The following is a 24,678-nucleotide window of genomic DNA, read 5'->3' on the forward strand; positions in this document are numbered from 1 at the left end:
GAAACAACAAAAACAGAAGGAACAAATACAAACAAATACAACAGGACGGCCTAAATTTTGCACAAAGTTCGCGTTTTATGTAGGAGGACAAGGCAAAACGTTTTATTCGATTTTTTTTTACCAGGTAGGTGCTGGCACTTACCTGGTAATTTTATGTCAAAGAAAATAAGTATTACCCTGTGGGAACAGCTTCTGCTTGCATCATTTTGTCCACTTTGTGGTTTGTCAGAGCTCGATCTCTGTAATAAAACGCTCCACCTCCCGTGAACTGGTGCGGAGCATTTGGCTGCTGAAATGAATGGTGGTGAACGAGGCCATTGTATGACAACCAGTGCTAACGCCTCTTGCTTCAGCACAGATTACCCATCCCAAGTAGATAAATAATATGCCTTAAGCAGGCATCAAGGGGTTAAAGAAAATTAGTTAAAAAGCATGGTGACCTAAACTGAGGTAGCATGAAGATGACGGCAATGGTCAGTGTTTTAGCAAACAGTGTCAAGCATGGCAAACAGGTGGTCATGAAAATAAACTTGGCGAGACAGTTGAAATTTGAATTTCATTTATTTGGTAACCAATTGCCGAACGATTCGGTCCATATAAATCCCAATTTAATACTAGCTGAATCACACCTATCCAATGAATATATTCCAATTGCTAGATCAGATAAATCCAAATTGTTCCAATTGTTCCGTTCACTGGTAAGTTATACAGTAGCAAACAAGTCCGTGGCTGGAAGAACATATGGTCGTCATAATTTTTTTCCAACACCAAAATAAATCAACAAATTTCATGCAAATACAAAGTCATTGCCAGGAGCAATATCAAACAAAAATCATTGCCTGATCATGTCCTAATGTGGATACAAGAGTCAAATACAATGGTTTTAGAGCAAGCAACAACAACAGCAAAAAGAAACTGCTCAACGCTTTTTTTTTAACAGGAAATCTCAGAACAAGTAAAAGTTCAGGTGCTATGTTAAGCCAATGGAGCAACATTTTAGAGTCACAGACTTGCTTGCTTGGCAATCCAATCACTACATGGTTTGATTTTCTTGCAGTGCAGTATTGCTTGCATTACTAATTAACGTATCACAGCAACCCCCCCTTGCCCCACCTCCCTTGCCATCCCTAGCTCCCTACCCAAAGCAGATAAAAAAATAGCACTGTTTAAAACAAATAGCTCTTCTTCTGTAATGAACACAAGAATCCGCCCTGTATGTCCAAGTCGAAGACAATGCGCAAAGAAAAAAAAGAAAAAAAGAAAGTTCACACTGCACAATGACAATTCAATGTTTTTGGTATGATGCACAGTTCCCGCCAAGAGTTCTTGCATGACACTCACTGGGCTTAAAAAGATCTGATCTGGAAGTTTGACAGTAATAAGAAATTACAAATTTCAAAGCTAAACTAAATGCTGGCAGATTTATGTTCTTTGGTTACTCAGCCGGTTTATAAAAGTAAGGACGGATTCTCACGGGGTTTTCGGAGGTCTCATTAGGTGACAACCAACGTGGCTTCAAAACTCTTGACAAAGACTACGCCCATCATAAAACACAGCGCAAAAGAAAGGTAGAGAGACAGCTTGCAAGAACAAGGTAGAAAAAACTGCGTGAAACAAGCTATTGCCAAATAATTTCAGTTCCAAAGAGTTGTTTGCAATTAACATAACATACAGAAGCAAATTTACCAAAGTATTTCCCGAAAACATTTTTTTTTTCCTTCATAGAACACACGCGCCACGACTCCATCTAATGTTGTCATAACTGTTTACTCTGCATTTTTTTAAAGCACCAACGAGTTCAGGCCTCCCATGTAGACCACATATGTACACCGCAGGGTAGAGCAACAACCCAATATCACAACTCGCGCAGATGCTGTATGTCCGAGATGGCAGCGAGGTTTTTGCACCCGATTTGACAAAGAGATCAAGTTTGTGAGCAGGAAGAAGTCAGACATTTCTTTAAAAAAAAAAAAAAAAAAGACCGTGCCGCAATAAGGGTGAACACACAGTACAAAAAAGTAGGGTGTGCAACATTACACCTGAAAGAGCTTAAAAAAGAAATCTTTACATTCACCTCAGATGTCGCTCATAGAACCCACCTTAAGTAGCTTCACTGACCAGAAGAATACTTTCTCTCCACCAGGAAATCTAGAGAAAGGATGATTCCCCACACTAACGATAATACTATTACCCACTTGCGTAAAGACTTAGCCCTGTACAATCAAGATTTGTGATGAGTCACATAACGATGCATGGTTAAAAATGTTACTCACAATTTCTCATGGTTGCCACTACCTAATCACTTAAGATGAGAGATTTGACTTCAGCTATCTGATGTGTGTCAGCAGCTGCAACTAATGATTTGCAATCTCTGTCTTGGATAAAACGCGCTAGCCCGGATGCATGCATGTAATGCTACCCGCACTTACGAAGGCTGGGAGCATCACAGTCAAGCACCCTCGGTAACAAACGCTCGCTGTTAAAACATTAACACCGTAAAACACGCCGCTTCCAACAGGCAAGTTTTAGGACGCACGCACACCAGACTTGTGTGCAGCAACAGAAGAAAAGAAAAGTAAAAATAACACGACACAAAATTGACACTTGACGCAGCATCCTAAACACTGGTATATACACACGACGTGAGCAGTTCAACGCGGTGGAGAATAAGCACACTCGGGTAGGAACACTGGAAATCGACGCGTCAGATGTGGAACAAACACCCCGAATGAATAAAATTACAATTGCCGCACATGCACACACGCACACAATGCACACACAACAAAACATAACCTCTGCCAACACGCCGCACAGGAACAAAGGAAAAATGCACTTGCAGTTACAGCAATGGAAGAGCAAACGAGACAGAGATATGCACACACAGCAGATTGATGCATGATACAATGTAACCCCAGAACTGTACTCTGTTCTCCAGATGATGTGCAGTCGAGATTTTACAATATAATTTTCGTTTAGAAAAGGTAAGGTCAAACAGAAGAAAAAATGAAAGATAGAAATAAAGACAAGAAACAAACATGAGATGACTGAAACAGCTTATGAATGCATAAAGAACATAAAAAACATAACAAAAAGAAAAGAAAACATAAACACAATATGACTGAAACAACCTATGAACAACACATTAAGAGTGATGAGTACAGTGAAATGAAGACCACCAGTCATATACTAACACAGATCATCAGCCTTTTAGGTAAGGTCCTTGCACACAGTAAAACGTGTACGTGCATAAACCAGATTTCATTTTTTTTTTCTCTTTTTTTTTTACTAATTTTAAATGGCAACTTGTAAGCTCACAACACATGCATCCAAAGCTACAGGAGAACCCAGATTGAGAACTTGGCAGGCTTCCACAAAACGGAAATTTAAAAATAGTGTTGCTTTCTGAAGTTGAACATGCCTGGCTCATGTAAATTACTCATGCTACCAAGAAACAGAACGCTGACAGCAGACTTATGCGCAGAGCTGTCGGTGTTCAGCTTCAATGCTCTGCTTATGTCAGTTGTCACTCAGTTGAGCTCCTTTCCAAGGCTCTCAAAAAGGGTACAAACACTCTTTAAAAACACTGTTACACTCATTTCGGTAAACACATGCGTTCCATGTGCAACAATGTCTATCTGTTTCCAAGAGGCGCCATGATCAACGATCTGTCCCTTGCACCGGTACTGGCATCTCCAATACAAAACGGGCCAGCTTAAGCTGCTCCAATGTTCCTATGTACAAGCAGTTTCTATGTACAAGCTCTGTCTCAGCCAGAATTTCCAGCTCTGCCAAGTGGCACTCCCTGCGTCCAGCCCATCAGGGCTTCTTTGCGTGAAGCACGACGACAAACTTGGAGCCGAACGGTGAGGGGTACTCCACGCCGAGCTTTTGAAAGACGCGGTGCGGGATGCCCAGGTCGCACAGGTAGAGGCCCGCCGAGGCCACTACGCTGGCGTCCATGGCCAGAGGCAGGACGGGCATGAGCACCCACTGTGGAGGAGGGGCGAGCGCATTGCCACAGGCTGGCGGGTCGACCCACATCACGGGCGCCTTGCTCTGCTGCACCCAGTTGGCCATGGTCGCCACGGCCGTCGGGTCGGCCCGGCACAGGCCGTCCACAGAGTCCAAACCCACCAGCACTATGTCCACCCGTTTGCCAGAAAGCTCTGCGTGAACAAGGAACCCAAACACAGTCTATCATGAAAGGCAGATGTGTTAGCAGTAGTACTAGGGAATTGGAACAAAGCTCAGCTTGAGAGGCCAACAGCAAGAATTTCAAACTTGTTGCATGCATGCACAGCCCCGATATATATGTTGAAGACAGTACAGTCAAAAGCTTTATGGCATCAAACATGCGAGCGCGTGCCAATCAGTACATGTAGATCGCTCTGGTGAGAGGCTGGCGCGCTATCGCAGTTGGCGTGTTTAGCGGGCGCACTCCCTGAAAGCGCTTTATCGCGCGCCTCCCTGCTGCATTAGTTATGCCAGGGCATCTGGAAATATGAAGACATGAGGATAACGCATTCTTATAGCCTAATCAGGCAGCAAAAATCAAACGTTTGATAATTCTTGCTGGGTTTCGTGCTTGATGAAAAGCCCTTAGCTACACATGTATTCTCTGGAATCCTTTCCGCATAACTGAAGTAGCTACCACAGCAGACAACAGCACAACCAATCGTTGTCAGGGGGTGGATCCGCCAAATGTACGAACTATGGAAGTTCACCAACCTATCGCTGCACCGCTCTGCATGTACTGTGCGGCACGTGCTCCCGTGTTTATGTCACAAAACTTACGACTGTACATTCTGATGACCTGGAATGCCTCAATTTCGTCAGGTGTGGAGCTGTGCTAAAATGTTATTTTTTTGTTTTTTTGCAGGCGTGATACTGCAATTAGCAATCAATAAGCACCTTTAGGTTTTTTTTCCCATATGCTAACACTAGTTGGAATTCAAAGAAAAAATTACTGTGGAAACAAAAGTGGGAGATTTTGTTTTTAATTCTCCAAGACAAGTGAATACAGTGAATCAAACTCAGGGTTTGGGGACGGACCACAAGTTTGTTCAAATGGAACAGTATATATTTAAGGAAGCTGATTGAATAGAGTATTTACGTGTAGTGCTGCATGGGCAGCACACGTGGACGGCAATAACACATGAATAACATCCTGAAATGTTACTTTCTTTTACCTTTCTGGCAGGTACAGACATACTTGCAAGGGGCAAAGGCTCTGCATAAAGGCTCAGTGTTCAGCCAGTGCTCTTTGAGTGCCGATCAAGGGGGGAAAGGAGGGGGAGAGATATATATATATATATATATCAGACTGACTGACCGGCCATGGTCTGCTGCACGTGGCCCCCGCTGCTCCGGAACAGCGCCATCTCGGTGGAGAAGAGCCGGTCCGGGGGTGGTTCGCTGGGGCCCGCGGGCAGCTGCCACAGCAGCACATGCACACCGTGGTTGGCCAGCTGCCGGCCACAGCACACCACTTGGCTGGCCTGCCGGTGGGCACCCCCGCACACCACCAGCACTGTCGGGCGCTGGTGGCTGTTTCCAGGGTTCAGCCTGCACACAGCACGCCCACACACGGGGTACGTCATCATCCTCATCCCCTCAACCCTCACTGTAAGGAGGAGGCCCCCCTCCCAGTGATTTTCACCAACTTTTATGATGCATCAGTGAATCATTCGTTTCACCTTTCTACCATATTTTCGAACTTCTCTTGCTTCCCTTGCAGTTCCTCATCAGCCACACTGCTGCGCATGTTAGCCAACATTATCATTTTATCTGGTCTATAGCAGAAGTTACGATCTTTCAAGCCCAAATTTCAAACGTAACTTCTGCTACAGACCAGACAGAATGATACTGTTAGTTAACTTATTGCACTCCTTGATTTGTGTACAGTTGGCTGGTATCTTGTTCAGCTGCATCTCTCCAGCAGTTTTTTTACAAAGGCTGTCAAAAAACTCAAATATAAAAATCCAAATAAATTTGGATGTAGTTGTTTTACACAAAAACAAAGTTTATATCTACAATCAGAAGGAAAAATTACATATGGCTCATCATCATAAATGCAAAAATAAACTTTTTCGGTTTAAGACCAGTGTGCCCCCTTAATGTGACGAGTAGTGAAAAGCTCATCAAACCAAAATATGCCGGCCTTACTTATTTATATCAAAACCAGCACAGCACTTTTTGTCATCAAACAAATGCTGAAACCACAAAAAATTCTTTCTTTCAATTAAAACAAAAGAGTCACGCGGCTTGCAGTGTGTCTCCAATTTAAACCACAAAACAAAGTGAGGAGAGTAAAGAGAAAAACGAAAAACAAATTACACCTCATCATCATCCATTGATGCAACATACAAGCCAGAAGACCAGATATTGTTGGTGGAACTGATAGGAGAACACATAAGACCATTTACTGTATTAACTCGCACAATGATCGCACTCCCGTAATGATCGCACCCCGAAGTTCGTCGTCAAAATTCAATTTTTTTTAAAATTTCCTGCACAATGAACGCACCCTGAGCTTTCCGCAGCAATATGTCGTATTGTGTGCCAAGTCTGGCTGATGATGGTCATGCTTACCTCTGTTTCCTTCCCTTTCAAAGCGGACATGGCTACGTTATTGCCGCAGACTTGCCGATATTAGCGATAATGGCAAGCATGCGTTCAATATTGATGAGGAAGAAACTCTCCCTAAATGCACCTAATGTAGTCACAAAATAAAGAAAAAAAAATTCCCCCGCATTTCCCCGAGGGGGAGAATGTGAAAGTGCGAATGCACGGTTGTCGGCCCGCTTGTGGCGCTTGCGCTCGGCCCCCGCAGCCCACCGCCTCGCCGCCTTCTCTTCCATCTCTTCCATCGGGTTTGTAGTATCACGTGTACACCACGCAGTTATCAAGCCGCTATAACGCCGCTGAGTCGCCAACGCACGCCGCTGACGACGTAGTTTGAATGCGTTAAAGATATAAGGCGCGTCACTAACACTGATATCAGCGTCGCGTCCGTGGCTTGGTCGGTAGAGCGTCGCGCTGCGGCCGCAAAGTCCTCGGATCGAAACCTGGCGCCGGATGCTGTTTCTTTTTTAAATATAGAGGAGCACTGCGGACGCCGCCGCCGCCGCCGGCGGTGGATGGTTTGGGGTCGCTTATAAAGTGCATTCGCACTTAAAATATGCTCAGCTTCCTGCATCAGCCCCCATGTCTGTTTTGAGATGTCTCACACTGATAGTGGCAGCCACTCATTGGTCTCCCTGTTGTCACCTCGCAGCAAACTCGGTCCGGCACGTTCCGTAATTCATGAAAACACTGCATTTTGCGTCACACTGCAAAGCGGCTGGCAGCGCTGTGCGGAGTTTTTATATCGATAATTTTTATTATGTTCATGAGACCTATCGTAAAAATTTTGACCCACAACTTGCTTGGGTTTTCTGTGCTTAAAAGGTTTTCGCGAAAAATTTACCCCGCGTAATGAATGCACCCCTAAATTTACATATACAGTAGAATCTCGATGATACGATTCTGGGTGATACGAATTTCGGGATGATACGAATTTCTGAAAAGACCCGGCAAAATTGCATTGTTTGCAATGGGAAAAATTTCGGCTGTTACGAACGGACCTGCGCGGCCCGGCGGATGATACGAACGAGCCGGCGAGGCGCCCGACTGCCGAACAAGCAAGTGACGGCTCTCTCTCCCCATTTGTCACTTTTTTTTCTCCAGAAACGGCCGGGCTGTTGTTTTCTGCTCGCGAAAACGCGCCCCGCACGCCCCATGCGCGCCGCGAAACCTCTCGCACGCTGCGTGCGCCGCGGCCGGCGGCGGCAACATGGCGGCGGCTTCGGCCGCGAAGTGGCACGGCCGCTTGAGCGACTGCTTCTAGCCGCTCTTTAAAATGCCGCTCAAGGCAGACACGAAGTTTCTTGTGCAGTAAAGGAGCTTATAAAGTTGGCGAAAACGGTACTATAAAATACCATCCGCGCCGCTAGTGAAAGCGCCCATAAAATATCTGCCGGAGTGCTAAGCCTAAACATCTCGGGCGGAGCCAGCGGGCTGTCTCGAGCGTTTCGCAAGTCGTCAGCGTCTTTTTCTGACCGAGGTAGGAGATACCGCGGGTAAGGTACCGCGGGCGCGAAATCGTCGATGCGGCCGTGAAAATACAGCGCGCGCAAAGCCGAGGCGTCCGAATCGCGTGCAAAAACGCACCATGCGGTTCACGCTTGACTGTTGCGGCGTGTAGCGAGCTTGGACACCGGGAGTGAGGAGACAAGCGCGAAGCTAGGCGAAGCGTTACGCGCGCCAGAAAGGACTGCTTTGTGACGTGGGGGTTTAAAAAAACCAGAAAAAATCACGGATTTGTTCACGCGAAAGTAAGAAAAAAAATAAACGAAAACTTTTTTCAGCGCTCAATTTTTTGGTCTGTGTTGGTTCATACGAATTTCGGATGATACGAATATTTTTCGCGGTCCCGCGAGATTCGTATCATCGAGATTCTACTGTATTTTTTTTTTAACTGCGATCATTATGCGAGTAAATACGGTTATACAAACAAGCCAATTTCATGGCCAACATCGTGTCCCCAACTTTCTGAGATATAATTTCATCTTTAGAGGCCAGCTGCAATGAAATTTTTGGCCCCTTATATGCACTGTTTTCTGGTAGTAATACTTTAAAAGGTCCTACGTGCAAAATTTGGAGGGCCAAATATGCATAGCTGCATCGTAAATGAAGACCAAAACTGCTCGTTTCAAACCAAAACTGAAGAAAAACGGGGGCCATTACGGCCGGCCGGAAGTGACATATCAGTCACGAATAGAGTGAGCATATTGGCTGTGCTGATCGAACCCCCCTGTGTTTGTGACAGCAGAAAACAAACAAACAAAAATCTACCGCAGGAAGAAAGCGCTGAAACATGTCGGCTGCACATAAGAATTCAAATCCAGAATTTTATTATTTTTGTTTACATGGGCAGTTTTGTTCCTGTCAGCAGGGTTCCCGCGACAAATCTGTACATAATGATGCCCGCCTATATAAAATGCCAAGCAGTAACAAAAGCACTGCAGTGTCTTCGCTGGCGTCACTTAAGACTCAATGCTGCCTACCTCGTTATCCATACTGCCAAGTCTTTTTTTTTCTAATCAGTGAGCGAAATGTTTCCAACAGTGGCTAGTTTGCATTTATTTTTTGACGAAGTTGTTTGAATTGAATCGATTCCGCGCAAAGTGCCGCGTGCTGTACTTGTTCGCGCCACGGCCGGCCGCGACAACAGTGACAACAGAATATTGCCTTGCGTCAGCCATACTCTCGCCCTAGAAGAGTTGACTGGCCGCGATCGTGCAGTGCGCCACACAGCTAGCTGCCGTACTCGTTTGCGCCCTTACCGGCTGCGACAACAGCAAATCGTTTCACGTCCGCCGTTCTTGCTTATTGTGCACTAATAAAGTCAGCCGGCCGCGAGTTTGCAGTGCACTGCCCAGCTGCCTTACTTGTTCGTGCGCCCGATGCACCGACCAGCCGCGCCAAGAGTGTATCGTCTCGCGTAAGCCGTACTTGCGTCTCGCATGCTCGTAGAGTCGACTGGGAGCCTGCTGCGGCCATCGCAACCACGAAATCAGCCACTGTGCAACTGCCATACTCGCTCGCCAACAGTGTATCGCATCAAATCTACCAGTGGGAAGCCCCAGCACTCTTCGAGTTTGCTCTTTTTGTCTTGGCAACTGAGAGCTTTTTCATCGCCTCGCATTTCGGAAATGCGCGAAAGCAATTGTTTATGCAAGAGGTGCGAATTATGCGGCTCACCCATGCTAGGTCACACGTACTAGGGCTACTGAGGAGAGACAACGGCAGGACGGGAGTCCTGACTGGAACGTTACATCCGGAAGTTCGCCGCAGAGGGAACCAGTTGTGGCGACACTCTACTAGGTGCTGCGTCGGTTGAAGTGGCATGTTTTCGAATGGTTCTAATAAAAGTACTGCGCACGTGTGGAGTTTAAAATTAAGTCACAAGAGACATTAGTGGTGTATACCACACGTCGATACAAAACTTGGGTCCGGTAAATTTTTGTTGCAGTTGGCCTTTAAATTTGTGCCCCCGCCGTCAGCTGCAAAAGCTGCAGTTCAATCCAGAAATTCCCATCGGCTATTTCGCGCACCGAAACAACACTCAGGTTGGGTGCACTGGGGCCAACCTCAGGTTTCAGAACCCAGCCTCATGTACCTACGGGGCTGTTGCATTCTGCCTCAATTTCTGGATACCCTGCTCAAATTGCAGCTGAAAGGAGCATGCTGGGAGCCTCTGATTCCACCGGGCCACAGACAAATAGTGGAAGTGGCAGCAGGGGCAAGTAAGTCACTTACCGGCGACATCCGCCCAGCAACTGCAGCACCATCTCGGACGCCGCACGGCCCAGCATCTCCAGCTGGCGCTCAGCACTGTAGCCGCACAGCACGGCTGAATCCAGGATCTGTTGGCGCAGCTGCACGCTCACGTTTGGCACTAGAAGGCCCGTGTCTGCAGGGAGGCACAGCGTCAGCCCCCCACACCAAAGGAACCTAGCTACTACACACACAAATACAAGAGTTATCCGCACTAGAGGAAGCCGCTACCCACACTAGTAGAACAAGAGGTATTTTTATGCTGCCTGCACCATAGAGTTTCATACAATAACAACCAGAGAGGAATCTTGGCGCTGCGATAGTCCACCGCGGTGGGCATGATGGGTAGTTCTGGATTCGGATTGGCACACGATGGCTTGCAGAAGTTATTATGGATTGAATCGTGCAGCCAGTTTCGATTTCGTTTTGGACTTGCATGAATGCATTTGACTATGTTGGAAGAAGCAGTCAAAAATGTGTTTCTCCTTGAACTGAATGCTGCACACGCACTGACGCCGCCCTGAGTGGAAATGTTTTGCAACTATAGTTGCGGATCGGGTGGGTGATGTATTCATTGCCGGCACAGCGAGCATGAAAACACAAATGACGGCTCTGTATGTGGCGAAGTTGCCTACGAATTAGGAGTTGCAGCACTGCTAATTCGGGACAGCAACGTATTTTTGAAGCTGATGACGGTTGCGAACTGCTTGGAACAGCCACACTTTTCGTGCACACGCCGGCTCCTACAACGTAGACCAGCAGTACTGGCGGCTGATAGGAATGCAGTTTGTTGAATGTCACTAATTCGGGCTAGAATAACTTCTCTAAAAATAATCAGTTTCCTTTTTTTTTTTTAAGGCACTAAACTTTGCTTAGTATTAAAATCTATAAGCGCTGAAACTTTTACAGATAGTTTTTAAAGAAGTCCGCGTCCTGCTGTTGTTGGTGGCAAATGGCAAACCTACTCCACAAACCTCCTCGACGACTCGGCATCAGCTTTTTATTTAAACGTGCAGCTTAATTTCGTACAAAACCAATTTTTGGTCGCTAACTTTCTTGTTCGCCATGTAATTTGTAAATGGCGAACTGGGCAATAAGAGTTTTTTTTGTCAGAAAACACCAATCACCCAGCCATCGGCCCATTTCGATCCTACCCAATCCAGTTCCAGAATTACCCATCATTCCCATCGAAGCGTAAGCACCTCGGTGTTTGTGTTGACACTAGTGCCAGTTTTCCCTCTAGTTATTATTGTATAAAACTCTATGGCCTGCACCACGCGAATTAAGCCATGAACTGTACTTGCATGCAAGCCCTAAAGTATAATTCACAAAAAAAAATGCTGCTTTGTAAAAAAACAACAAATTCATACCTAAACAGGTGCCATGAGTGCTAGAATTACAGCACGAAGACTGCAAGCAATCTGCGAGTGATTCACATAGAATAATTGCAAAATATGCCTGCTGCAATCTTTACTGTGGCTTCCCATCTACGTGGGTACAAGCACTTTTTTACGAAGTGCACAGTTCAGTCGTATTTGAGAATGAACATTCAAGAGGTTTAGGTGTCACACAGCCATGAAGGTATAAATTGTGGCATTCAGTGACTAATGACACATGAACAAAAACTCAAGCAAATTAGCACATGTTCCCCTTAGATCTGTTTTTCTGCAATCTTTCTAAAGCACTTTCTAAGACTGTTTTTAAATGGTCAAACGTGATTGGGTACAATCTGGTTTGTATTCATAGTAGCGGACGTAGAATTGCAATCTATCACAAGAGTGCAAGAAGCCACCTCACTTTAGTGGCAAAGCTGCACAAATGTCAGCCGGAACAATGTTTCCAAACATGGACTTTTACCTATACAAATCCCACCACAAAAACAGCCCAGCTATGCACAGTGGAAAAAAAACCTGAAGCACCTGCATAATATCCTTACACAAGCCATCTTTGTCTAATAAAATTTATATCTGTTTAGAAGCTAACAATTTTCATTAGGTCAGTTGCAACATTGCAAAGTTAATGCCCCAAGTATTTCAAACTTTCCAATTCTCAAAATTGTGTTTTCAAATAACGGTGTGTCTAGCCCTTGAACTTTTCCATCTGTTGGTCACTAGATCTCAAGTTCCTTTCAACGCAAAAACTTTTATCCAGATGAAGCGATGGTTGCAGCAGTATTCCTTTTCTCTGGTGCTAAGGCCAAGCTGGAGTGCTCTGTGACCACAAAACAAAGCTTTATTTTTGACAAAACCAGCTTTCTTTGTCATGTTCTTGCCCTTGCTTGCGAGCAAGGGCCAAGTGAAATGATTACAGCGCCCAGGGCATAATAATGATCACTTAATTAAGATGTCGGTAGGGGCTGTGTACCACAGAAAGAAAAAGCAGGGCTAGCCAAGTTCTGGTGCTTCCATAGCCTTTTATGAGAGCAAGTAGGAGAGGGAAAAATGAAGCGGGTGCCAGTCTGACTCGGATGATCCTCTACACGCGGCTTCCACGCAGACAACGCCAGCGTGAGAGGCAGGCAAGAGACAAAGGCCACCGACGCCAGCCTCCAAGGAGGGTTTATTCAAAGCGTGCCGAAGCGGTGGTGGCGCCACCTCCTGGGGCACAAGCTAACCCCGCCGTACTTGCCACACTATTGTGCAAGCCGCACCGTCGTCGAAGGGCCGCGTGGGTCTCGGAGCACTGACCGCATACAGAGTCGGGATTGCGGGTTTCCACAATTCCCACAATATACATCTGTCCCTTCCCCCAGTTTCTCAGGAAGGCACAAACTCTTGAGGGCACAAAATGTAAATGCCTGACTTTTCAGGGCTTACCGGGTCACCCAAATGAAAGACTGATCAAACAGTTGGGAAAACCTCTGGTTATAGGGTGGATTCCTGGAAAAGTCCGAATAATCCAGGGTGCTCACAACTTCAATTGTTTACAGGACACTGAAGCCCACTTGATTAAACAGGAATAATACACGCTTGGACAACGGTCATAACCCGATCCCCATTCAAAGCCGACTTTAGTCAGCTGCTTCTCCCTTCCTCGGTTGTCTGCCCCGCACTCACCTGTGACGTAGTCCATCTCGTGCTTGCCAGGCACCCGGATGCGGCACACGGAGGAGCCCACTCCTCCTCCCAGGATGTTTTCGTCGCAGCGGTAGCTCGGTGGCGTGCCCACCATGTGCCCACCCACCCTGCCCTGCTGTGCTGTGGGGTCGTGGCATGGCGTGTGTTGCAGCGACAGTGCCGCATCGATGGCGTCAAACTCGGCTCGCTTGTCAAACAGGGCCAGGTTCTTCTCAAAGTCAAAGTCCTGCTCGAACGCGGCCAGGTCAACGGGGGCGTTGAAGCAGGCATCGTCGCGGCAGCGCATGGCCATCGTCGGTCCTCGCCGCTGCTGCTGGCCCTCGGCTTTCTTCGGAGTGGTGACTTTCTTCTTGGCATCTGCATGATGGTGCAGCAGAAAGGGAAAGACGCGCTGTTGAACGGAAGGTGAAGTCGCGGGGCACATGGACGAGGACTACGTGTGAAGCTAACAACATCTACTTTGTTGCTTTACTAAAAATTTGTTTATCTGCACCATTGTGGTTAGTCGCATCCCACACTCAACTGTGTGGTGCAACCATGGCAGTTTGTTGCTTTACTAAAAATTTGTTTATCTGCACCATTGTGGTTAGTCGCATCCCACACTCAACTGTGTGGTGCAACCATGGCAGCAAGCTACTCTCGTCAGCCTAAACATCTAGCTGTTCTTAGCGTTAAAACTAGTCAGAAATAACTTGTGACAAACCTGGTTGATCCCGAAACAAATGCAAGTTGAGAAGGTTATCGAATTTTAAGAACAAAATAAACATGACTAGGTGGCAAATCCTGCACAACACACAGCAACATTAGTTCAGTAAACTAAAAGTTAGCCCAGCTTCACTGACTTAATGTCACAAACGCTGCATGAAAAGTGTGGCCACACAGTGGAGAAAAAGAACCAGAAGGCTCAGGACAAAGTACGATATGGAACCTGGAAGTGCAGGGGAAACGACCAAGGCAATAAAAAATTATGTGAAAGAATCAGCGGCGACAAACTAGAAAAAAGGATGCACGCAAGGATGTCCTTAGATACTTACAGAATCTGAAAGTGGGTGATCACGAGGGAAAAATTTCTTGGTAATACCAAAGGGAGTGCATTGCTTTTTGGAGACTGGGCGGGTTGCTTGTGAACAAAAACGCTTATCCGCGAGCAGGTACGGGAAGAACAGTGCACAGGTTATGGCACGGAAACAGAAACCATGCGACATAATGCAACGGAGTGCAAAGGTATCCGTCCAGTCTTCAGTGAGGGAGCCATCTAGCCTCCAGAAGCCCTTGGCTTTAAAGGGACACTAAAGTGAATCTGTCAAGTTTATGTTTTTGCTTGCACTGTGTAGACTGGCTAAAAAAAACAAATGTTCACCATTTATCCGGCCGAAAAGGCGATATTTATTTTATAAAGCCTGAAAGAAGAAAAACTACCATGCTTGGTCTGCTGCGGCCGCACCAACTAAAGCCGTGACATCAATACAAGATGTGATGTGATTGGACGATGTCCAAGATTAGAATTCAAACCAGTTTCGGTTTCACTTCTGTGAAACAACATGCTTTGCATCCAACGTTATCATTGGCTGGGCATTCTTGATGTCTCAGTAATCGGCATACCCCGCTTCTGCCATGTTATCGGCTGTAAAATGCGTCACATTAGCCTGCCAGCACGGCTTGGAATTGTAACGATCACTAGCCTAAGCGTACGCAGTGGATGAATACCCTTCGCATCACCGAAGATGCTCAAATGCGATGCGCTTTTCCCCAACCTTTGGAGCTTCCCTGGCTCGTGCCTGTACCGTAAGAGTCATGTGCGCAGCAGGCCAAGCGTCTGTTGATTCGGGACTGTGCCTGCAAGCACTCGGTGCTCATGGCAACACCACGCCAATGAGAACTTGCCAGTGCATCAGTGTCAGTCTGCATGCACTCTGCAAACTCGTTCGTAGCCTGGGCAATGAACATTGCAGCGCAAAAATGGTGAAATCAGTATAAAAAACATTGCCCCAAAACAAAGCAACCAACTTAAAAAAAAAGCGCTGACGGGGATTGAACTTGTGATTTGCAAAACAATGGACCTAAAGCTCCAGACCACTAGACCACCAGCAAGCGCTGCTGGGAGAGGAAATATAAAGTAAGTATTGTATAGCCTGTTTACATTTTTATTTAGTTTTAGTATTCCAACTACATAAGATAACTATTCCTTGAACAACGCTCATGCAGTAAGCGTCTCCCAAATTCCCCACAAATATATAACCTCTAGCGACTGCATTATACTTAGGCAGAAAAGTAATTCGCAAATGTGTGGTCGTGCTGCTGGCCGCTGTACTAGTTCACCTGGCGCAAGAAGTGCTTTCCGCAACTTGGTTTTACGCCGTACAATAAAGTTTCAGTTGATTTTAATTCCTTTGTCCCTATTTTAACTTCATTGACTCTTCTCCTGCCTTCAACTAGCCTTAGATTTTTCTACTAGCATACTAGCTACTTGAATTTAGAGCTTGATACAGCTAGGATTGCCACCTGCCCGGTTTTGGACCAGCCCGACCGTTTTTTTAAACAGCGGGCCGGTTGCCGGTCTATACTTAAAACCGGCCGTCATTGGCCGGTTTTTTGGCCTTTGTGCTATGATTATGCATCCGTTTTGGTGTTTTATAAGCGTCCATTCAACAACTAAGATGATAAATATGTGTCGACAAGCTGCGCAAAGACACACGAGCAGAGAAAATAAGCGGGCGGGCGCGCTGCCTGAGATGGAGGGGGACCCAAGGAAGGAACAAAACAACGAAATGCTGCCGCCGCGGTCAGTAATTGCGGTTACTTTTCAGTGAAGCACATACAGATCAATAACCAATCTCTCAATCACTTTCAGTACAAACGTTATGTTGATTTCTCTCTAAGAAAACGCTACAATAAATGGCACTGCACGGCAAAAACATGGCAATTTTTTTTTTCAACACAAATTAAACATTCTATATACCACGCCCCCCCTCCTTCCCCCCCCTCTCAAAGGGCCGTCTTTTTTTTTTTTTTTTTTTTTTTTCAGGGAAGGGGTGGCAACCCTAGGTACAGCCCGCAAACTAACCAACAAAAGGCACATTCTTCCAGGCACAAATGTGTCGTGGCTTAATTTCAACTTAGCGAACAAAATCTGACGACCCACGGGAGGCCAGTCAACTAAACGCTGGACCGACCGTTGTTGGGAGGGCCGGTGAGCCGTGCAGTAGTACAGTCAAGCCAAGCCCACCTCATTTTGACTTCATACGATACGCCCTAGATAATCGGCAAGGCGGATGCAGAGAAAAAAAAACAGCGTTTTCGAATTTATTTTTCTACTGAACAAAGTCGCATAAACGCAGCGAGAGTGGTTGAAACATGGCCTAGCGACTCCAGACTACAATTTGCCCTAGTAACTGGAAAGGAGCAGGGGTTAGTAAAAGAAGTTTACAATGTTGGTGGGAAAAGAACAGAGAAGAAGCTGGGAAGACATCCGAACAAAAGTCAGACTAGCACAAAAATACCATAAAGGGCTTTGTTTTTTTTCATGACGAAGTGATTGCACTGTGGCGGCACGACCAAGGTCACTGTACAACGCCACCCCGTTACAAAGGGGAAGCTGCTGAGCATCATCATCATCATAGTTTTTCCGTGGCGTATTTTTGTATATGCTATAGCAAAAATCAATCAGCCATATATTTTTAATTAAAGGAACAAGGCAAGTATCACTTATGTATTGACACCTTGCCTCAAGTATGCCTAATGTTTTCTTTTCGGTCAACAATGTTGACAAGTATAAACACTGCCATCAGATTTAGTATAGTTTAGAAATGCTTTGCCTATATAAGAATCTCGTTCGAGCATTCTTTTGACCTGGTGCATGTGTGCTTGGCGCTTGCTCTCTTCCCTGCTAGGCTATGCCCTCTCCACATCGCTGCGACTGCGTTACCACATTCTGTCCCATGAAAGCCTCAACAAAGAACAGCTACACTGTCAAAAACGAGTGCCACCACCCCAATCTACACCTCGCACTGCAGATCATGACATCACAAATTGCACTATGTGAGGAGACTGGGAGAAAAGGTTAAGAAGAATTCGGGAAAGGGCACACGTGCTTTTACTTTGAAAAAATACAGTTTTCATGGGTAAATGTACAATTGCTGCTCAAATGCACTGCTACATCGCTTATGATGCGCGACAGCCTACCCTCCATCCTACAGAAATAGAAAAGAAATGAGAAAAGTGCCTGCTTTTCCCACTGATTTCTCTGCAAACAAAGCAGCTTTTGTGAACGAGCTTTACGAGGTCCAATTTTTCATTTAAGACTGAAACTTAAAGAGGGCACCGCTCTTAAAACAGTACCTTTTAATTTAAATAAGCTTTTGGTGGCACCAACGGCAAGGAACCATTTCAAAGGCCCATTTCAAACACCAAAGTTTAATGAGCTGTAAAATTAGTTCCGAGCAGTGCATCAAAAAAACTGATTCTCCTGTTGCACTCACCAGGGTTCATGGTATTGGAAAATATAAAGATTACAGTTTTATGGCTAACACTGTTTTGTCCATTGTTCTTGCAAAAATGACTCATTATCTTGGGAACTAATTGACTGACTTGAAAAATAATGGCATATTTGAAATCAGTGGGGAAAAAAAGCAGCAAGCCTGACAAGTTTCACAGACTTTACTTAAAATTGAAAGAAATTGTTTTCAGAGCCATGTCCCCCCCTAAAAGGGTTTTGTTTGTCTCTAGGAAGTGGAGTTTCGGGGATTTACAAGGGATGTTTTCTCTGGGAATCGATGAAAAGGGGCCTAGTTTCCCTGGCTGCTTTCTTAATGAGTGCAGCTTGTACAGTTTTGGCCTAAAGCTCAGGGCCAGTGGGCTGCCTTACATTGCTTTTGGTAGTGTGCATGGGCTGAGCCTTAGGTGTGCCTCCTAAAGGCAATAGTGGTACTACTTCGAGCCCACCTCCTTAAAAAGGCCATGAAGACAAAATACAACTTTGTTTTATTCAAAAAGTTTAGTGTTTTATAGTGCACCCCCAGCACTTGTCTGGCAGTAAACGATGCTTTAGTCACTGAGAAATTCAAAGGACCCTGCTGGGTGTTGCACACTCTTAGCAATTCCATCAAAGCTTAAAAGAATAGCCATTGGAAAGCTATTAAAGAAGGGATTTGGAGGACTGATGTGGGACACACAAGTTATTGGCTATTTTCAACCTTGTACTGCCTAAATTCTGTTGTTTTAAACTTTGATAATTGTTACTTATAGCTCGTGTGAACCTAGTTTGTTCCTTTCATATCGCACTATCTTCATGCACTACTTCTTGATGACTCACCACACAAGAAATAATTTTGTAAAAACACTTAAAATTCCTGGTGTTATCAACACTAAAATAATTAGTTTTCGCCTCTCTAGTCGTGCTACTACCAATGCAGTGAAAGTTTCACCTCTCACCTCAAGAACGAAAGAATTGTATAGGGTCACAAAGTGAATTAACGTCTCAAGTGGGAACAGTTGGTTCATTCTGATCATACAAACAGCTCAAAAAATACAAGGAATAAGAATGAAGGAAAACACAGACAAGCGCTGGAGCTTCACAAAGTGAAGCTCAACTCTCTGATACACCTCGACACTCTGCCTCCCTCTCATCATGCGGGCCTTTGACTCCCAGTGCACAATGGGACTTAGCTTCAGCCAACATAAGCGTTCCCTGTGTAGCCTCAGCTTTCACAGAAACACCTGCACTCTTGTGCAACGTATCAGAATGCTTTATGCCACTTCGATGATGGGTGTGCTGACATTTAAGACCACATTTTGTGACAAAAACCACGCCAATTTGGACAATACAGCTCACAGGTGACCTCCTCAAAGAGAAATCATTAACCAACATGTCCTAGAATAAAGAATAGGAGAGATTGCAGTGGGAACATTTTAATATGGAGACCTCAAATGAGTGACACACGCTCATCTGGACAGTCACTGTGGCTATGCCAACATAACTTTTACGTCTGCATGCCCAGACACACCACTTTGTTAACTTTGTCCCTACACATAGATTTCCCTTACGTCACAATAGATGCCATTCCCGGCGACTGCACGCGCAGCAGACGACGGCTGCAGCCTGACCCAATCAGCCTTATTCACGTGGGGAAAGCTGCGGGCTAGTAACCCACAATGCTGCTGATGAAGTCATGTGAAAGCTATCTACTGACTTTCTAAGATGACTTGTGACATCTACGACTCATGCTAATTCATGCTGGGCACTGGCACATTTTGAACGAAATTCTTGAGATCTTTTTTCCCTGGAAAGATTAAATTCCCCGTGGTCTGCGCCAGAAATCTTGTGGGACAAGTGGCAACAAATGTACAAAATTCACAGTAATTTATTCATATCTCATTTTAACTACAGTTAATGGACCTTTTCCCAGTACCGGTCCTCCGAGCGGCCGCAGCGACGAACCTAAACTGGCAGTAAGGCACACCCCCAAAAATGTTTGGCTTTTGGGGAACTCGTGCACGGAACGTTCTGGTCCTGCAGTCCCTCTTGCACCCACCCATTAGCTGTGCCTTTCACATGAATGTCACGACAGCAGGCGCACGCTCACTTGAGTCATCTGCAGCGGCCGAAGCGCCTCTTTTTCTTCACTTTTTTTTTATTTTCGTTGCTCCCTCACTAGTAGCCAAGTGCTCGCAGCTTTGCCCCTTTCCTTTGAAAGCCTTTTTTGTCTGCATGTACGAACTGACTGCGAAATGTCCGAAAAGGGGAAATGAAAACGTGCAGCGCTAGGAAGCATAGCCACTCCCCAAGCAGCAAGCTGAGGGACCGCCCTTGTGTTTATTTCGCCCCAGGCTACTGCCAAGAATGGCAGACCGGTAGCCCGCGTATGCACAGATCGCTACTGAGAAAAGGTCCATTAGATTTACCTCTGCTAAGGTGTATGACCTGCATGTACAAAGCTGGAATAGGACAGCATACCCCCTGCTGGATAAAGAAGCTTGCCCACTTGTTCATGTGGCATTTTACTACCTACTTCAAACAGGGTGACCATGGTGCAGATGACTACAGCCCACTGCTTAATCGACAATTAGATGACAAGCAGCTCAAGGACAATGACAACTAAAGGTAACATCGGTACCAGTCTATTTCACCAAGACACTAGACGAAAGCCATGTCTCAGAGTTAACAATTTATCCCCTGAATGTTCCTGCCTGCCTTAACACGCACGATACCAATCTATATTACTGATATACTAGATGAAAGCCAGGTCTCGGAAGTAAGTTACCCTGAATGTTCCTGTCTGCTTCGACTTAAAATGCATGAATCGAAAGCTTAACAGAAGTGCAAGAAGAAAGAACGAGGCTGAAACTAAACTTTTACGCTACTTGCAGTAACCTAAAAGTGTTTGCTAAAGAAAAAAACAATATGCACGGCATTTGTTCGGTCTTCCTCAGGTCAGCAACAGGAACCAATAGCACAATGAAAATTATCATAGCTGAACTGGTTTACCTTTACGGGAGCAGCCGTTAACTGCTGGTACCGCCACCGGTGATTCGTTGCGAGTGCTGTCACAAGCTTTGATTATGTTCAGGTCGACAATATCCTGGGCACTGAGCACAAAAGATGGAGCAACAACAAGTTAGTTTTGTGTTAGTGCAATATGCTACAGAATGGAGGCACTGGTGCAAATGATGAAAGCAAAACACGTAGCAAGGCATCAAGGCACGCGAACACCTAACAGCCTCGTGTAACACGATACAGAGGTGCTTATATCAGAGAGTTATAGCAGATCGGAAAAATTGTTCCGGTACGGTACGCGGTACCCATTACCGGACTGTACCGGGAAGGCTCGTTTTAAGAGTTATAGCAGACTAACTACCGGACATGCTACCGTGACTGGGAGTGACTTGGGTTGTACGTCGTTTGACAATTCTTCGCGAGTCTGTGGCGTTTCCTGTGCTGAAATATTAGTTTTTAGTTCTCAAAAGCGCTAAAGGCATAATTAAAAAAAATATCCAACGCCCATACGTAGATTCGAACTAGAGACTGCGTGAACATGAAGCGGGCATTTTACCTCTACTCCATCTCAATAGATGGCGCCAGCAGGTCAAGCTGGGCTCTCAGTACATATGGCTGGCTGCTTCTAGTTTTTCGTTGTATTTGAGAGTCCCTCGCACTGATACCGCCTGTTCCTCACTCACCGATTTGTAGATGGGCCCCATGTTGCTGTTAATACTAGTTATGTAGCCAGATCACCTTTATTTCACCTAAAAGAAGCTATCGTACATGCGTCGCTCGACGACACAAGCCACGGCAGTTGGGCCGGCACCGTGTTTTGCTTGCTGCTTGAGCTGTCAGGATCGCGCGGATTCCACTTGTTGCAACCTCATTTTTCTTAAACGATCTCATATTTACAATCTGTTCGTGTAGGCGTGAGCCAAGCGTACGTCTACCAAACTCTTCCAAAGCGGCCGTCCGCTTTGGAATGACGGACACGGTACGTCTTGGTGCCGTCCAGCCAAGTCGCTCCGGTATACGGTAGGGTTCTGCGCATGCGCGGTGGCGTCCAGACGGTAGACGTTACCGTACCGGAACCGTTTTTCCGATATGTTATAACTCTCTACTGCCAGCTTGAACAACACAGCCCCGCAAAGTTGTTGTGCACTGTAAAACAGGGGCCGTTTTGTTAAACATTCTCGTGCCATCAGGTTTGCAAAAGCTTTTTGCTCTCACAGTGGATCAAAATAAATCAATGAATCAATAGACCAAAATAAAACCTTTATCTTTCTAGACACAAAGACATGACCAGAAGAAATCATTAAATTTTGGATATCAATTTTGAGTATGATAGACAGTAAAAGTCAGATGCTACAGGCACTGTGACAATAAATAAGGAACACTGAAGGCAAAGTACAAGTTGCTTTGATCGATAGATTAGCTCACTGAGAACACTAATACACCACCCTTATTTGTAGCCTTCCTAAAGCAAGGTAGAAAATGGCAAAAATGCGGAGAGGTGTTGCTGCTACTGGCTATACTGCGCAACTTACACCAGAAGTGGTTGAAATTGCATGACAAATATTTTCACAAGTTTATGAAAACTTAACTGGAAGCTGTTGTAGTGTCATGCTTGAACGTCAAAGAATAAAAAGTGAGCTAGAAACAATAACGTGGGAGCCTAGCCGATAGATCATGTGGCGGCCCCAAACGCCAACAAGTTCGTTTCAGTTTCGGCGCAATACCTGGTGCAATACTCGGCCAGATAATCGTGTGACCCTTGTACAGTACTGCGAGCACAGCCACTTTTATTATGACCCTCTGTGTGCTTTTGTAGCGTTAAAAAAAAAAAAAGCAAGAACGGTTATTTTGGCTAAAGTCAGCACAATCAAGTGTGTGCAATGTCTGGCGTACGCAACATCTGCCCTGGCTGTCACTGGATGGCGCTACTCATCCATGCTGGCGGCGATGCCGCTATGTGCGGTGGCGTGCGGGGGCCATGCCCAAGTGGGCGACTCAACGCCAACATACATGCAGCCTGCTTTTCATCAACAAAGCGTCAATACTGATCACGGGTCCCATGAAAAAACATTTTGCTTAGAGGTCTGGAGCAGCAAAGAACACGGGAGTTCAGGGAAGCATGACTGATTTGAATGGAACTGACGAAACCACTTGGTACATGGTAGCTTTGTATTCGGTTGCTTCGATACCGCTATACATCACCGCTGCCTCACTTGCTTCCAGTTTATAGTGACGCAAACAGTGGCTGCAGCAGCCTCTGTTTGCGTCATGAAATTGATGCGAGGGAAATGAAGGGAAATGCGTAGTTTGATGAGAGATTTTTCAGCAATAAAGGCATCTTTCGGCATCAATAATGGCTATGGCAAGGTTATAATTTCGTTTGAAACCAACTTGCTGGTAGCCTTCAGTGCCCTTAAAGGCACCCTGACACTAAACAAGAATCACAGATTGTGTCAACTTTCAAGGCACTATGTAAAGAAAGAAAGGGACGGGCGAAGACAAGATAGAGACCGGAGGCCACCGTTCCAATTAAGCTGCTTCTTCTTTCTCTACTACTACAGTGACCATAGAAAACAAACTTTAGATGTCAATTTGGAAGATGATAGTAAAAGCCTGACGTTAAGGCATTCTGACACTAAATATGAAGCGCAAGTTTGGCTTTGCGAGCTCTCTAGGCAAGAGGTCGTGATTATAAGAAATCATAAACTTCGGATGTAAATTTGGAAATTATAGACAGCAAAAACCTGATGGTTAAATTTGAAGGCACTCTGTCCCGAAATAACAAGCAGCGGTTTTGTCAGCTCGCCATCGCGTAGTGGCTTGTCACCGTAACTAAACGGACGAAATTTAAGAGAATTTTCATCTTCTCGGACAAGGCACGGAACGGGCAACTTTTAACGAAACGAGACAACCGACGAGAAGCGTCATGCAAGGTAGCACAGGGACGATGCGTCGTGGACGAGATCTAGTGGCGGTTGTTTACCAGATGGTAACTTGAGAAACGTGACACTTGGTTCCATTTCGGGACGCTTGCGACAACACAATCTGCTGGTTGACCGTGTCCACGCTCTCGATCCTGCCTCGATACGTGCCCAGGATGTCTCCGCAGTCCACATCGACGATGCAGCCAACCCACTGGTCACTCATGGCTCGTATCCTGCCCGCTACCTCGATTGTCGTAACTGTTGCCTGGTGCTCGATTCACGGAAGCAGTTATCGCCTGTGAGCAAGCTTCGTTCTACCACAGGTGCGTGCAAACGACGATCACGGAGGAACGCTGACAATTTCATCTCCCAGACACGACGACAAACGAAGCCTTCGAGTTTCACAACACTACAAAAGGCTCACATCCACCATTGCACCGAACTGCACTCTGCACTGCTGCACTTTTTTCTAACGCCAAAGACACGACAAAACCAAAACCGACAACTGCCAAACTATCTCTCATTGTTTTTTTTTTTTTAAGTATATGGCCAAAATGAAGTCGATGAAGTCTTCGACAATTTTAAAGGTGATTTTTTTCGAACATTGGCCTTTTTTGCATTTTATGCGTTTTCAACTTACCAGGGTTATGTCACGTTATGTTCAAACATTACCACTTTTTACAGCATTTCAACTGATAATAGAAATAAACTTTAAGACAGTAAAATATTAAAAATAACTCGTCGCCGTTATTTCGGTACTCTACGACAGAGTTTCTTCTCTACGACGTGTAAAGACATGAAGAAG

The 24,678-nt window shown here is 45.5% G+C and overlaps 1 protein-coding gene across 3 annotated transcripts; it reads right to left on the minus strand.

Annotated features, from left to right (window-relative positions):
• Positions 1–542: 542 nt before the first annotated feature.
• On the minus strand, positions 543–24,648 carry Edc3 (Enhancer of mRNA-decapping protein 3). 3 transcript variants are annotated; one of them, XM_077698778.1, is made up of 6 exons: positions 24,514–24,648; positions 20,941–21,041; positions 13,437–13,814; positions 10,363–10,516; positions 5,333–5,565; positions 543–4,166 (listed from the first exon to the last, which is right to left on the minus strand). In XM_077698778.1, exons 3-6 carry the CDS (start codon positions 13,747–13,749, stop codon positions 3,817–3,819), a joined length of 1,050 nt encoding a protein of 349 aa, XP_077554904.1. In that variant the 5' UTR covers positions 13,750–13,814; positions 20,941–21,041; positions 24,514–24,648; the 3' UTR covers positions 543–3,816. The 3 variants fall into 3 exon arrangements, with proteins under 3 accessions (XP_077554904.1, XP_077554902.1, XP_077554903.1); XM_077698776.1 differs by lacking the exon at positions 24,514–24,648 and adding an exon at positions 23,933–24,352; XM_077698777.1 differs by lacking the exons at positions 20,941–21,041; positions 24,514–24,648 and adding an exon at positions 15,242–16,346.
• Positions 24,649–24,678: the final 30 nt, after the last annotated feature.

Source organism: Haemaphysalis longicornis, unplaced genomic scaffold (assembly GCF_048455015.1).
Source record: "Haemaphysalis longicornis isolate Haplotype H1 unplaced genomic scaffold, Haemaphysalis longicornis Haplotype H1 scaffold_2, whole genome shotgun sequence".
NCBI lineage: Eukaryota > Metazoa > Arthropoda > Arachnida > Ixodida > Ixodidae > Haemaphysalis > Haemaphysalis longicornis.

Bases quoted from the DNA above. Each gene is read 5' to 3' on its own strand.
- Edc3 (XM_077698776.1), bottom strand. From the start codon at position 24,096: ATGAGTGACCAGTGGGTTGGCTGCATCGTCGATGTGGACTGCGGAGAC. The intron at 21,042-23,932 runs GTAAACAACCGC...TTTTGTGCTCAG, and splicing joins GTTTCTCAAGTTACCATCTG to TGCCCAGGATATTGTCGACC. The intron at 5,566-10,362 runs GTAAGTGACTTA...TGCTGTGTGCAG, and splicing joins TTGCTGGGCGGATGTCGCCG to GCTGAACCCTGGAAACAGCC.